This window comes from Nematolebias whitei, chromosome 11 (genome assembly GCF_014905685.2).
Source record: "Nematolebias whitei isolate Nwh7 chromosome 11, NemWhi1, whole genome shotgun sequence".
Lineage (NCBI taxonomy): Eukaryota > Metazoa > Chordata > Actinopteri > Cyprinodontiformes > Rivulidae > Nematolebias > Nematolebias whitei.
Window position 1 is genome coordinate 41,713,639 of NC_056508.1, and position 14,901 is coordinate 41,728,539.

Genomic DNA, 14,901 nt, shown 5'->3' on the forward strand with positions numbered 1-14,901 from the left:
ATCAGAGTGTCCGCGGGGTCTTGAAAGTTATTAAAAGTTGATAAATCAAATTTGGGAAAATTAAGGGTCTTGAAAAGTATTAAAAAGTCTTGAAAGCGATTTGCTGAGGTATTATTTTTTTTTGCTGTTATTCTAGCTTTAAATAATTTGACAGCAAAAAGTATGTATGACTGATATTTGTTTTCCTCACCGCGGAGGATTCGGAAACTGCTTCGCACAAATTTAGAGTGTCAGGTTACAACAGCCTTAACGGCTAGGCCTATCTTGTGCGCATGCGCAGCTGCTTTGAGTCTGTGTGTTCGAGTAAGTTGCCGCGAGACCGTGAGAATAATGGGTAAATGCAAGTTTTCGGACTCCTGGTTGGAGATGCCTGATTTCAAGAATGGCTGAGGCCTGTCGCCGAGAATAACCGCGAGGCTTATTGTACATTTTGTAAAAAAAAGATGAGCGTAGCCTCGATGGGCATAAACGCCTTGAAGTCCCATATGACTGGAGCTAGCCACAAAAGTGCAGCTAGCCGCAAAACGCAGATATCTATCAGCAGTTTCTGTGCTCCACCAGCGACAGCGCTTCCAGCTAACCGTGTGCCTGAACCAACCAAGGTTGAGGTTGATCTGCGACAAGGTCAGTGTCTGTGGGGGTGTTCTGCAGGTACCTCTGACCATGGAGCTGCTGGCTTCTGTTGCCTCTGCAAGGTCAAAGTACAGGATTTACCTGGAACAGCAACGAAAGAAGAAAGAAACTTCCACACAGAGCCTTAAGAGGAAAGCAGCTGGAGCTGAGTTAGAAGAGCTGAAAAAAAAGAGAAAACTTCTACAAGAGGTGTGCGATTCTCTGCAAAAAGATGCAGATCAGTTGGCAGAGCAGGCAGAGGGAAAGTCAGGTTCTTTAATGGCCCAACTGATCACCAAGTCCAATGTCTTGAGAAGGAGACGTAAAGAAAAACTCAGTGAGCTGGTGCAAACTGAAGAGTTGCTGGAATGCAAAGCAACTGCACTGAGGCACATGTAATGATTTCTGTGTTTATTTCTTATTCGCCATTGTTCAACCAAGTTACTTTAAAATAACTACGAGTCTTGTTGTAACCTAAGCTATATTTTCTTAAACCTAGTCGTGGTTCAGTTTCTTCTTTTGAATTTTTTTCTATCCACTGTATCTCAGTTCTGTTGTAGGTTTGAGATTCACGGATTTAATTGAAAACAACAGCAGTTTTGTAAATCAAAGATTTGTTGCTTAATAAAACAAAGTGACGATAAGGTCTTGAATTTATTTTGGAAGGTCTTGAAAAAGTCTTGAAAAGGTATTGAAATTAACTTCATTATTCCTGCATATACCCTGTATATATATATATATATATATATATATATATATATATATATACACACACACACACAATACAATCAAAAAATGTAAATAAAATAAAATGAAAGGTGGCAGAAGAACTAGTCTTATGAAAACTGCCCCTTTTTTCTTAATTCTAATGTAAATCAAAATATTTTTACAAAATTTTAATTAAAATATAATAACAATCTAGCTAAGTTAAAAACAAAACATTTTGACACAACACCCACCCACATTTCCAAGTGGTCAGCGTTGACACATAATAGATGCCACTTATACAGCGAAGCGATTTATTTATATTTTTTATTTCCCACTTTATTAGACATTTTTGGACCGATGCGACGTGTACGCTCTCAAGTACGGTACTCGGTTAAGAAAACAGAATTGCATCCACCATATTTAATAAATTTCAAGTTATTCATTCATCATAGTAACGTCAGTTGAGTGTGATGGATTCATCATACGCAACTGAGACAACAGAGAAAGTCAAGTAACTTTTCATTTTGAAAAGAAGCAGAGGTTTTTTTTTAAACTTACTATAAGACCACCACAGTTTATTTTCCATCATGTAGAACAGACATGTGCACACCAGAGTTGAGAAGAGCTCTGTATGTTTTTGTCTGTAGGTGCTGGACGTGCTGGAGGTGTGTGTTTATGTGTTGAGCGAGAGGGAGAATGAACTCCTGCCTATGGCTCATCGCTCCTGGCCGGCCCTTCTGCAGAGACTCACAGCCGATGACCCGTTAGCGGTCCTCCGAGCCTTCAGGGTGGGTCAACATTTCTGTCTCCCCTCTAAACAGTTCCTTAAAAATCCTTGAAAAGAAATTTGTCGAACGTGTTGCTGGAATTTTGTGAACATCTAATATTAGATTTGATACTGTAAAAGAAGATTTTGAATTCTAACCGGATCAGATCTTAAAGTCCAGCATTATAGAAGAAAAATAATTGTTAAAATCTCGAGATGACCAAAATAAATCTTGTTAAAATTGCAGTTTGTAAATCTTTAGAGAGATCATTTTTCCAACGTTGACTTTTTAAACATATGACAGAACAGATAGCTGAAAATGACCTGCTAATATTAAAATTACAAGTGTATGATCATTTTTAGAGCAAGAAATCAGTTAGTTTACTGTCAAATTATGTCTTCACCTGGACTGCTAGTATGCATTTTATTAATATTTTTACAGAAACAAATGACTGTTTGCTTCATCGTGTCATATTTTACATATAAACTTCACACATCAGGTGCTGTGTACTCTGGGTGAAACGTGTGGTGACTTTCTGAGGGCCAGGGTTTCTAAGGATGTCCTTCCCAAGCTGAGCTCCTCTCTGGCCCGGCAGGCTCCGATCAGCGTCAAGGCCGGGCCGGTCTACTCGCACACCCAGGCCTACAAACTACAGCTGGCTGTTCTGCAGGGCCTGGGCTCCCTGTGTCAGAGACTGGATCTGGGTAAGAGGATAAAACACATCGCAGCATCCTGTTTGACTGAACCTGCTAAATGTTTGAATCACAAAGGTTACAAAAGGTAGACAGAAACCGTCTTTGTGTAGAAAATCACTTGTTTCATGCAATAAAATGTTTTTAAAAAGCACAAGTATGTTAGCTGTAAACAACCCATACACAACTATAACATTTAACTGTTATTTAATATGCTCTCCAGGAAGTAATCTCTGGGGAGCTAATATTAATATAAAAAAAAACTCATTACGGATTTTAATTTAAGGCGTAGCAGTCCTTGAAGGGATGCATGTTGCCGAACACCTTTCATGCTGTGTTTTAACGTAATTTTACAGAGATATATTTATTATGGTCAAGCCTGGAAAGTAACGGTTATACACAATCTTGTGCAATATTGCAATAACGTGCATGATCTGTTTGCACTTGGACTATGTGTTGTGAATGACTGTCAGCTACTACCACACCAAATTTTAGCCCAATATCTGTAAAATTAGCTAAGTTTTAGCCATTTTTTGTGTTGGCTAAAGTCTCTTTGCTGTGGTAGCCATCTTGAATTGGGTTTACTCTAAAAGTTCAATTGTAGATCATTAAGTGATAACTTTCAAGGATTCAAGGTTCTTTATTTGTCATTCGCACCCCATGTGGTACATGTGGTGGAACAAAATTATGTACACAGGGTCCCAGTTACATCCAACAATAAAATGTAAAAGAAAAACAGTTTAAAGATATGAACCAAGAAAAACAACTAAATATACACTAAGCACTAATAGCATGAAAAAATATGTCACACAACAGCACAAACATAAGTCTGAGTGAGCAGATGAGCATGCGTGAACACAGCAACATGGTGTGATTTTTTTACAGTGATTATCCTGGTTAGAGATTCATGAGTCTTAACAGCTTCAGGGTAGAAACTGTTCCTCAGTCTAGTGATTCTAGACTTAATGCACCTTAACCTCCTTCCTGAGGGGAGCGGGGCTAAAAGTGTGTATGCTGGGTGAGTGGGGTCCTTCATGATGCAATTGGCCCTCTTCCTGCATCTAGAGGTATAGATGTCTGTGATGGTGGGGAGACTGACTTTCTGAATGTTTCAATGAAATCTGTCCAGTGCTTCATGAAATATTTTGCCAACAGTGCAGACAAATTCAAATGCACATGGGCAAAAACACAATTATTGTCCCTTCAGCATTAGGTGGTAAATATGAGCGTTTGAGTAATAAATATGTTATTCCTCTGAGAGAGAAATAAGTTGATCAGTACAAGATTGAGCGCAACAATCAGGTGCAATTTTTTAATGTTTGTCTCTTTTAAAAATTACAGTTTATTTTGTTGATTTCATATCACAATGAATGCTTGGAAATAAAAGCTGTCACACCAGTGTTTACAAGATTTTAGACCAAAATGTCTCAACTTAATCTCCTACCACCAGGTGGCAGTGTTGTATAAAGACAAACATTTTGGCCACAGTATATATCAATATGTGCTATTTTATTATATTCAGTTTGAATATAAACATAAATTATTAATCTAGTTTTAAAACTTAGTGATGCTTTAAATTGTTTTATTACATTAAATAAAACCTGATTCTACATTTTGTCTGTTTTTTGTGTTTTGGAGAAAGGTGTTTTTGTTATCGAGGTCAGCAATCCCCTCAGATTTAGTAATTTTTTGTAATTAAACATTCCATTTCCTCTCATCCATAAATCATAATGGAAACCCATCAGTGAAAATGCCCTCAGGCTGTTGCAGCTTTTGGGTTCAGCATATTTTTAAAGATGACTTTGAGGATTCAAACCCCAGCCAGCTGAGCCAACAGGATGCTACTGAATCGTTAGTTGAACACACAGCAACCTCCGCCAAGCAACTGCTCTCCCAAGCTTCATTTTCACTGCAACACAGCCAGAAACAAACTCTGTTAAATGTGTCATCAGAAAATCCAGTCTCCACAGAAAAGGATCCCATTAAATGCCACTGTCTTTAATTTTTCTGTTTGCTGCTGTTTGAGTCTTTTTACCTGACTTAGTTTTTAGTTTTTCAAGTTTTATACCTAGTAACCTCTTGTTTTGTTCCTTTTGTAGCAAAGGATTGAGTAGGCCTGTCTCGATAAACAATAAATCAATTAATGGCATGATAAATGAAAATTATCGACCTCATTTTCATTTATCGGCTTTATTGTTTCTTTGTGTCTCTCTCTTTCTACTGAAGACACTGGATGACAAAAAGCTCAACTCTGGTGCTCTTCACTGACCCCTCCCTTTCTCGTTTCTCTTTAAAATCCGTTTTAACCGTCCAAAATTGCGTTTTTGGATCATTAAAAGCAGCTAAGCTGAGGAGCTAAGCTACGAGCTAAGCTAACAAGCCAATCTCAGGGAAAAACCTCCGTCTTCTCGAAGCTCCAAAATTCACGGTTGAAACCCGTGCCTTCATGTAAAAAGTTGTTTTTCTCTGCAAAAAGAAGCGGAGAACTTGTTTACAGATTTTTTTATTAAAAGCTTTGTGTGAAACATGCTATGCTAAAGAGCTCAAACTAAACCAAGCGTCCACCATTTTGAGAACTGAAAAACGGGAAAGAGACAGCCCATGTCATGTCAAGGGGCCTCCCTCCCATTTTTCTTAGAGACATGCTGCTCGCTCCCTCACTATCCATCCTTCAGTTCAAACCGTCTTATACTGCCATCTGGTGGTCAAAAAAGGTACTACACTCAAAATAAATTAACCAACGTTTCTTCTTAAATTTGACAATAATTACTAATTATTATCAAATTTCAAACAATATTATCGTTTATCGCAATAATTTCTGAGACAATCGCCCAACAAAATTTGTTATCGTGACAGGCCTAGAATTGATGCCCTTTAACTATTCTACATTCAGACGTCTAGTTTTCCAAAATATCTGATTACTCAAAGTATTTTTTTTTACATGGAACATGTAGTGGAACTATCATTATCCCAATGAAAGTTTGAATTTATTGTTTTATTTAGGGATGCATGATATTATCGGCATGGTATCTGTATCGGCTGATATTGGCGTTAAAGTTTAATATTGGACATTGTCCATTCCATCAAAATAACTCACTGATAGAAAAGGCGCTGTTTTTGTAAGACAACCCAGTGAAAAGGATGCCTGCAGCGGCAGCACAATCTGATAATGTCACGTGCATCTACCTGATCTCACGACGGAGAGGAAAATTCAAAATGTCAGCGGTGTGGAAGTTTTTTTTTTTTTCATTGAGGATGTCGGATTCCGAAGATATTTGGACTATGTTGAACTTCGCTACATCATCCCCAGTCGGAGATATTTTTCTGACGTAACCTTACCCGAGTTACAAGCCGTCAGTTCCGACATCGTTGAGAAGCTAATAGCCGATAGCACTTGGGTGAGTTTTACCACAGACATTTGGACGTCAAGTGTTAGCCCCGTTAGCATGATTAAGTCTTACGGCACAATGGATAGACAAAAACTTTGAACTTAAAAAGGCTGTCCTTCATGCACAAGAGTACAGACGATCCCACACTGCAGCTAGGAACCTGGAACAAACCTCCATAACCTTTCCTCCATCCTTTCCTCCCAGGCTTTGATCGAGGTGGCAGCTTCATTTTCTCCTCCCCCATTTTTTTCCTTCTTCCTGCTCTGCTCTCTGTCTGTCTGAAGCGCCTGGGTCTCATCTCCCGAACATAAATTAAGAAGATTATGGATTTGGTATCGTGGGCGTTCAACTCTATTGATAAGATTTTTTCATCAAAGCGACAAGGTCCTGGGGAACCGGCATGTCCAGCTGAGACTCACGCTGTGGGGTACGTCATGGATTTGTGGGGAGTGTGGCAGATGATGTGCCTCTCTGTTCTGTCTAAAGAAGATGTTGAAGACGTTTACATATTTGGACTTATGATAGCAGGGACTCTGCTTTTTGTCATCGGCGGGGCTCTGTTTTATCGACTTTTGAAGAAGACATCGGGAGCAGTTTTGGCCATGGAAAAGCTTCCGAGTCAGTGTGAAGGTCTGGTCCTCGCTGTGGGAACTTTAAATCGTCTGGTCTACGGGCTTAACCGTAAGGTGGAGGCGATTGAGAATCGCAGACCACCTGCGGCTTCTGGGACTCGTCAGCGTGGTGGGTTCGACCTTGAAGGAGACTCATAGCATGGATCAGTGAAACTAAATTCCACAATTAGGCTTTTTCGGAACCAGAATGCCAAGATGGACTCAAGGCTGAAGAAAAAATCTGTCTGCCTGAAGAAAAACAAATATTAAGCTTATCTAATCTGACTCCCAATGGCCTCGGAGACGGGCTGACTATCAAATTTCTCCTGGGACATGAGTACCCAAGGACAAAAAGCTTTATCTATCCTGATAGACAAGATGTGAAATATCTTTTTATCTTTTTTTTGTAATACCACTATCTACCCTCATGTTTCTCCCCCTTTTCCTATCTAAGATTTTTATCTGATAAGGATAAAATGGCCGCGCTCTCCTGTAGTTGCAGCTTCGTGCACTCCGCCCATCTTTCGGACGACTGTACGTACATATTTGCGTTGTACCTCGGTGCAATTCCAATAAAGTTTATTCTGATTCTGATAAGTTAGATGGCATCGCAGGTGACTAATGCCAATAAATAATATTTAACACTTCATTTAATATAAGTTAAAGTGCTGTGCATATCATATAGCTGTTACTGAATATATGTCACCAGCTCTTACAGCAGTGACACAATTTTTGTAGCAAATAAGCCTAAATAAGAGGACTATGTTCTGACAAAGGAAAGTATAGAAAATATGGGTATCGGTTATAGGCCAAATAAGTTTTAACATATCGGTATATCAGATATCGGTCAAAAATCCAATATCGTGCATCCCTAGTTTTATTTGTTTCACACAAAGTGTGGCATTGCAGCTATCAAAGTTCCAACATCAACTTTTCAATAAATAAATAAACCAATATAATGAGAAGTGTAAGAGAACAAAGAAAAAAATGGTAAAGCTGTTCTAACACCTGGTTCTGATTATTACATCTCCTTCTCTACATGTCAACCTGTTCTCCAGAAGCAGGTTATTGACCCATTTATTTAAACCAGGTGTGTTAAAGCAGGGAAGCAGCTAAACCAGTACAGACTCACTGAGTTCCAGGATTTCAGACCACTCGGCTACATAAAAATAATGTTTTAGAGGTTTTAAAGAAAATAGTTTTTAGTAATGGTGTTTTGAAATGGGGGTTATAATTTAAGTTTAACAACCTGGTCAGCTTCACATCAGGGTGGTGAAGTGTGTGACGGCTCTAACATCATGAATGTGGATCATCTGACAGATGAAACGTTAGCAGCCGGTGACACCGTGAGTCAGAGGTGACGGGACTGTCTGCAGCCTTTGCTCAGCCAGGTGATAAAAACTGCGCTGCAAACAGAGTTAGGATTTCTAAATTCAAGAATTTGTTGACTAGTCTTTGACAAGAATTTATGTAGAAAAAAACGCTTTTTATTAATTTCTTCTCCACTTTATCCTCCTGTCAGTCTGTTCTGAACCATAGTTTTCCAACTCGAGGTCTCTTAACTGAACCTAAATTATACACTTAAACCCTCATATTTAGGAAAGACTGGAAAATATCCCTGAAATATATATTTAAAAAATAATGTACGCTTCACTCCAGTGCGTTTGAGATGCTGTATTGAAACAGAGTTGCTCAGTCATCCTATGTACAACTGAATAAAAATGGCTGCCACGGCCAACTGACGTTCACTATAGCTCATCCGGTTTTGCAGATTTTGAGCTAAAGTTTGGTGTGGTGGTAGCTGAGACTGATCACCAACACACAGTCTGTGCACGACATTTCAATAAAGCAAGTCATTCTCAACACACACACTGACATATTTCTGAAGTCTAGTTGCATGAGATTTTGCATAACAGGATTTTCAAAAATTGTTCAAAATGGCTTTAACTGTGCCGTTTCTCGCCATAAGATGAGCTCAGACTAAAACAAGCGCATGAAAGTCGGCAGTTGATGTGCATTCCTTCAAGGAATACTTCACACACAACGTCTCAGTTGCTCTGACTTCTTCTCATCAAACGGCCTCAGTCAGACATTTCTCTCTTATTGGATGCAGGTACAGATGACTTCTGTGCCAGTCCACTTCATAGCTTTTCTCAGATTTTCTTTGCACATCATTTTAGAAGCTCAAAAAGTGAGAGCTTTGACACCTTCTGAAAAGTGCAGCATAGTGAGATTGATGTCTTTTTCTACCTATGCATTAAAGCATTTGATCCAGGAACAGCCTCCAACTAACATTTCTGCTTCACTTCTGATAAATCTGGTCATGTCTACGTCTAACGAGTCCATTTTCACACTTGATGTGAACTGAAAGAGCTGACTCCAAATTAAGAATCTCGATTTCTAGAAAGAAAGCATTTCACCCACCATCTTTCATGCCAGAGTTTAAAAATAAAATAATTTTATGATGAGATGGGAGGGAGTTATAGCCATTTTGGTCAAATCTTTGTGGAAGTATGCACTGTAAAGAAAAGGAATGAAAATCAGCCGTAGTAAGACAGAGTACATGTGTGTGAATGAGAGGGAGGCCGGTGGAACAGTGAGACTACAAGGAAGGACTTGGGGTTCACTGTCCATGAAAATGGGGAGTGTGGTAAAGAGGTGAAAGAGAGTCCATGCAGGATGGAGTGGATGGAGAAAAGTTTCAGGAGTGATTTGTGACAACAGGGTGTCAGCAAAGGTAAAAAGAAAAGTTTACAAGACAGTGGTGAGACCAGCTATGTTGTATGGCCTGGAGACAGAGACATGGACAAAAAGACAAGAGAAAAAATTGGAAGTAGCAGAAATTAAGATGATGAGGTTCTCCTTAGGCGTGACAAGGATGGACAAGATTAGGAATGAGATCATCAGAGGTACAGCACAGGTTGAACAACTGGGAGATAAAGTTAGAGAGGCCAGACTGAGATGGTTTGGACATGTCCAGAGGAGGGACAGTGGGTATACTGGTAGAAGGATGTTAGAAATGCAGCTGCCAGGAAAAAGACAAAGAGGAGATGTATGGATGCAGTTAGAGAGAACATGGATGTAGTTGGAGTGAGGACAGAGGATGCAGAGGATAGAGATGAAGGAGGCTGAAGATGACTCTCAGCTACTACCTCATCAAACTTTAATTTAAAATCTGTACGTCTGGTTGAGTTATAGCTAGGCCTGTCATGATTACAAATTTTTCTGGGCGATTAATTGTCTCAGAAATTATTGCGATAAACGATAATATTGGTTTGAAATTTGATAATAATTAGTAATTATTGTCAAATTTAAGATTAAATGTTTTAATTTGTTTTGCATGTAGTACCTTTTTTGACCACTGGATGGCAGTACAAGACTGTTTGGACCGAAGGATGCATAGAGAGGGAGTGAGCAGCATGTCTTTAAGAAAAATGGGAGGGAGGCCCCTTGACGTGACATGGGCTCTCTCTCTCCGGTTCTAAAAATGGCGGACGCTCGGTGTGGTTTGAGCTCTTTTTAGCATAGCATTTTTCTCACAAAGGTTTAAATAAAAATTCAGTAAACAGGTTCTCAGCTTCTTTTTGCAGAGAAAAACAACTTTTTACACAAAGGCACTTGTTTCAACCATGAATTTTGGAGCTTTGACAAGATCGAGGTCCCCCCCACCCCACCGAGTCCGGCCTGTTAGCTTAGCGTTTTTTGAGGGGTTTTTTTGGACCTGTCAATCAGTCCAATAGGCGTGTCAACAAATGACCAATCGGCTAACACAATTTGTCCCAAAGGTAAACGCCCCTTGTCTGTGGAGCTGGTCTGCAGCCGCTCCGGGTGGACGCTTGAGAATGAAGTCTAAACCATCTGCGGACGGTGCGCACAGTTTCCGCGCGGCTGACAGGACGCGCAAGTATACTGGAGCCTTTAGCTTCTCAGCTTAGCTGCTTTGAACGATCCGAAAACACAATTTTGGAAGATAAAAATGGATTTTAAAGAGAAAAGAGAAAGGGAAAGGTCATTGAAGAGCACTGGAGTTGAGCCTTTTGTCATCCAGTGTCTTCAGTACAAAGAGAGAGACACGAAGAAACAATAAAGCCGATAAATGAAAATGAGGTCGATAATTTTCATTTATCATGCGATTAATTAATTTATTGCCTGTGACGCCGTCCTCAACTAAGCTGGTTCCAAAAGTTCATCAGATGTTGATCTACACCCAGTGTTTATTTTCTGAAAGTTTCATTTGAGTCTGTCCAGTGTTAAAGACAAAGTTTTAAAGGTACGCATTTTAACTTAAGAAATAAAACAAAAATTATATATGTCCTGAACTATATGAAATTGTGCAATTTAAAAGAGTTTACTTTCAAACTGTTGATGTACGTCCACTGACTACTTCCTGCAAATTTAAGTACAACTTCATGAAATATTTTTCTAACAGACAGACAGACGCACCCTCACACACGAGCAATAATACACTAAAAGCATCATTGCCACTTTGTTTTTGGTGGAGAGCAGAAGGATGAAGATACGCACTCACCCTGTAAACCTGAAAGGCAGAATAATAGTCTACCGAAGAGCGTTCTGACATTTGATTGGATCCACATAGATTTCAGTCATTTCTGTCATCCTAAATAAAAGAAATAGTTTCTGCTTTTAACAATTTTTACGTTTTTCCTTTTCATTCTGGCACTTGACGCTGTCTTCCTTCCTATCAGAAGTGCAGGGATTTGGTGTAGGCGATGAAGAGAATGTGAAAGAGCAGGAGAGAAACAGTGAGCGGCTGCAGCTTCACTCGTGTGAATACCGATTTGGCTCCTGCTTACCTCTGGGATGCTTGCAGCAAGCCAATTACCAAGCCTTCGCCACAGAGAGAGAAAGCCCGAAACAAAGATTGACTGAAGCCAACGATACGTTTCAACCCCAGTTATACTTTGAGCCACAGTTCCACAAATCTAACAGCAACTAGCCTTCTTCTTTTTGGTGTTTCTTACCTCTCTGCTTCCCTCCAAGCACTTTGATTCCACAAATGGCTACAGGCTATAAGTGCAGCGCCAAAAAAGGAAGGAAGAAAGAGGATAAAAGCAGTTGCTAAATAATCCTATTTAACTCTGAAATGTGCATTGCTGCTTTTATTCTTGACTCACAGCGAGCAGGCCTGTTCAAGCCGAGTGTGGGCTGAATCGGTAAATAGAGTAAGCAGAGAAGGAGACAGACATGTTTTGAAATGAGGCTTGAAAGGCAGCCCAGTTTGCAGCTTAGGGAATTGCTAAATGTCTGCTGGGAAAGAAGGAGAAGCAACGAGATGCAGAGGGAGGAAATGGAAGAAAAAGGAGATGAAAGAGTGGAGAGAAGTCAAGAGGATTGAGCGTGCAGGAGCTGCAAAGGTTATGACGAATATGGTGAATGGCTGATAAGGGAGCCGAGGCAGGTGTGTCAGAGCACATCAAGCTAGGAGTGAAGGAAACAAGGGTGAAGGAAAGGATACAGAAGTGTTGTGCATGTGTGAAATGTACCCGGAGGATAAATTTTCTTAGCCACCTCAGCAGTTTCTCTCAGCTCATTAGGAGTTGGCAAAGGTAAAGTCCAGGCTTTGACTACTTTTTCCTCTTTCATCTATTCCTCATCTTTTATTCTTTCTCTTTTTCTGACATTTTATCCACTATTTTAATATCTGCACTTATTTTTGCCCCCCCATACAGATTTATTCTGTTGATGCTCTTTTGTTACACTTTAACGTTTCAGATCATCAAACTAATGTTAATATGGAACGGGTAACTTGAGTAAGTACAAAATACAATTTTTATAAGATGATTTTATTTATTAAGGGACAACAAGCCTATCCAACCCAAAAAAAAAAAAAAAAGTGTTAAAGTATTTGACCCTCTTGTTGAATCATGATTGAACTGATTGTTATGGAAAGTTGAGTTCAGTTTCAGTGCCACACCCAGGCCTGATTAATGTCAGACCTGCCATCGCTTAAATGAAGCTATTATTAGAAAACAGCAGTAGTGGACCTTCGCAGGAGCCAGCTGACCAAAAACCGCTCCCAGAGCCCATCGTCTCATCCAGGAGGCGCCAAAAGAACCCAGAACAACATATAACATGTAAAGCTCTTCAGGGCTCACTTGTCTATCAGCGTCCATGATTCAATGATAAGAAAGAGACAAAGTTCAAGTCTAGAACAGCTGCTGAGCCAAAACGGCACAAACACATTTACCAAAAAACATCTGGATGATCAAGACTTTTTGAAAAATATTCTGTAGACTCACGAGTCAAATGTAGAGCTTTTTTATTTTAATGTTAGCTGGTTATCTGGTGTAAAACTAACACTGATTTCAGAAAAAGAACATTAACAGTCAAACATGGTGGCGGTAGTGTGATGGTCTGGGGGCTGCCTTGCTGTTTGAAGACCTGGACGACATGTCCTCTTTGATGGAAGCATGAATTCTGCTCTCCACCAGAATATCCTGAAGAAAAATATCCTTTGGTCAGTTCATGACTTTAAGCTCAAGGTTAACTTTATCTGATGACGCTTGTTCGATGATCTGAAACATTAAGTATGACAAAACGAAACAGAAGGAATCTGAAAGGGGATAGTATTTTCCACAGCGCGGTGTATTCTCATGTTTGTATAAAAGAAATGAACATTTTGTTTGGTTTTGTTAGGAGAAGCAGACCTTGATGCTGTTTGTGAAGCCTGTCTGCCCTACCTGAGCTGCCGACAGCCCTTCAGACTGCAAGAAGCTTGTCTGAGGTAAGACTTTATTAAAGCCCCTTGTTTATTTCAAAGTCAACGCCGTGTATCTGCTCTTTTTAGGTATTTGAGTGTAATAATGATTGCACAATGCAAATATTTAGGCTATGTGTGATAATTATGCATTTTTGTTAGAATGGTGCTCATTCACTCGTGTAGAAACAGCTGGAATAAACAGGAAGGTATTGTATATTTAATTTCCAATACTATGAATTAAGCAAATGGCAGGAAAACATAGCAAGCAATTCTAGATATGCATTCCTTCAAGGAACGCTAGGCCTTTAAGTACTGTACAGAAACAATTATGGAAAATTTAAAAACTACAGCACAACACAAAACGCATGTTTAAAAAGTTACATCTACACAAATTTTTTTTTTTTATGTATAATCGAAACAAAAATGTTGGCTTGAGCTCCAAGAGTCAAGCTGGTCTGTCATTCAGGATTAAACAGAAGTGTTTCTCTGTAGAAGTAATCCTTTCTATTTTCTTTCCTCCACAGCGTTTTCCGGCACCTAATCCAGGTGGATCCGGACACTTTCTGGTTTACTCTAAACGAGCTGCACTGCCCGTCCCTCTACACCCCGCCCCACCCCGACCTCCAGCCTCTCCAGCTGAGCGGGATGGGCAGATCGAAGGACGAGTACTCAGACAACGTGCTGAAACTGCTGAGGGAGGAATTCGGCCCAGAATCTGTAGCAGCTTCACGAGATGGGGATTGACACCTTGAGCTCGTCTCTTAAAACAGACGCCTCAGTGAATCACTGACTCAGTTTAATTAAGAAGAAGAAGACAACTTTCCTGAAAAGCAGCCTTCAGGCACTTTATGATGTAGACGGCGAGATAAAAAGGCTTTGCTGAAGGCTCTTCCATAAAAACTTGTTTAATATTTGACAGGCCTATATTATTATTGAAAATGTGTTTTGTTTTTTTCACGTTATTTCTTTATTTTACAAAGAAACAAATTAATCTACCTGCTATTTTTACATAAACTTTCTTGAGTTTCACATTTGACCACAGGAAGTGTGAAACCAACGGTCTGTTAAAATATAAATCAGATAGTTAAAGAAGAGTGGTTTTTTGTGGTACCCCGCTTCTCAAACGTTGATGGCTGGACACAAGAACCAGCATCCAGTGACCCCGAAGGATCAAACTAGGTCAAAAAAAGAACAATAGATGTTTTTTATAATCACTCACTGCATTAGGCGATGATGTTTTTATCCGTGTCGGTGTTGCTTTGTAGCATTAGCAAAAAATCTCACGAACCACTGAACAGATTTTAATGAAACTTAAAAACGAAAAACACTGAATGCAGACCGACAAGAGAGAAACTTTAGAGTCGATCTTATTCAAGGTTGTTTCTCGCAGCTAATCGACCG

At 39.6% G+C, this 14,901-nt stretch overlaps 1 protein-coding gene across 1 annotated transcript in view; it reads left to right on the top strand.

Annotated features, from left to right (window-relative positions):
• The window catches only part of tti1 (TELO2 interacting protein 1), a 26,740-nt gene extending 12,382 nt beyond the window's left edge, over positions 1-14,358 (top strand). Inside the window, exons 11-14 of the mRNA XM_037684376.1 lie at positions 1,968-2,108; positions 2,587-2,791; positions 13,437-13,524; positions 14,025-14,358. Of these exons, the coding sequence (XP_037540304.1) occupies positions 1,968-2,108; positions 2,587-2,791; positions 13,437-13,524; positions 14,025-14,244 (654 nt within the window). The 3' untranslated portion in view covers positions 14,245-14,358. The remainder of the gene's footprint in view (positions 1-1,967; positions 2,109-2,586; positions 2,792-13,436; positions 13,525-14,024) is intronic.
• Positions 14,359-14,901: the final 543 nt, after the last annotated feature.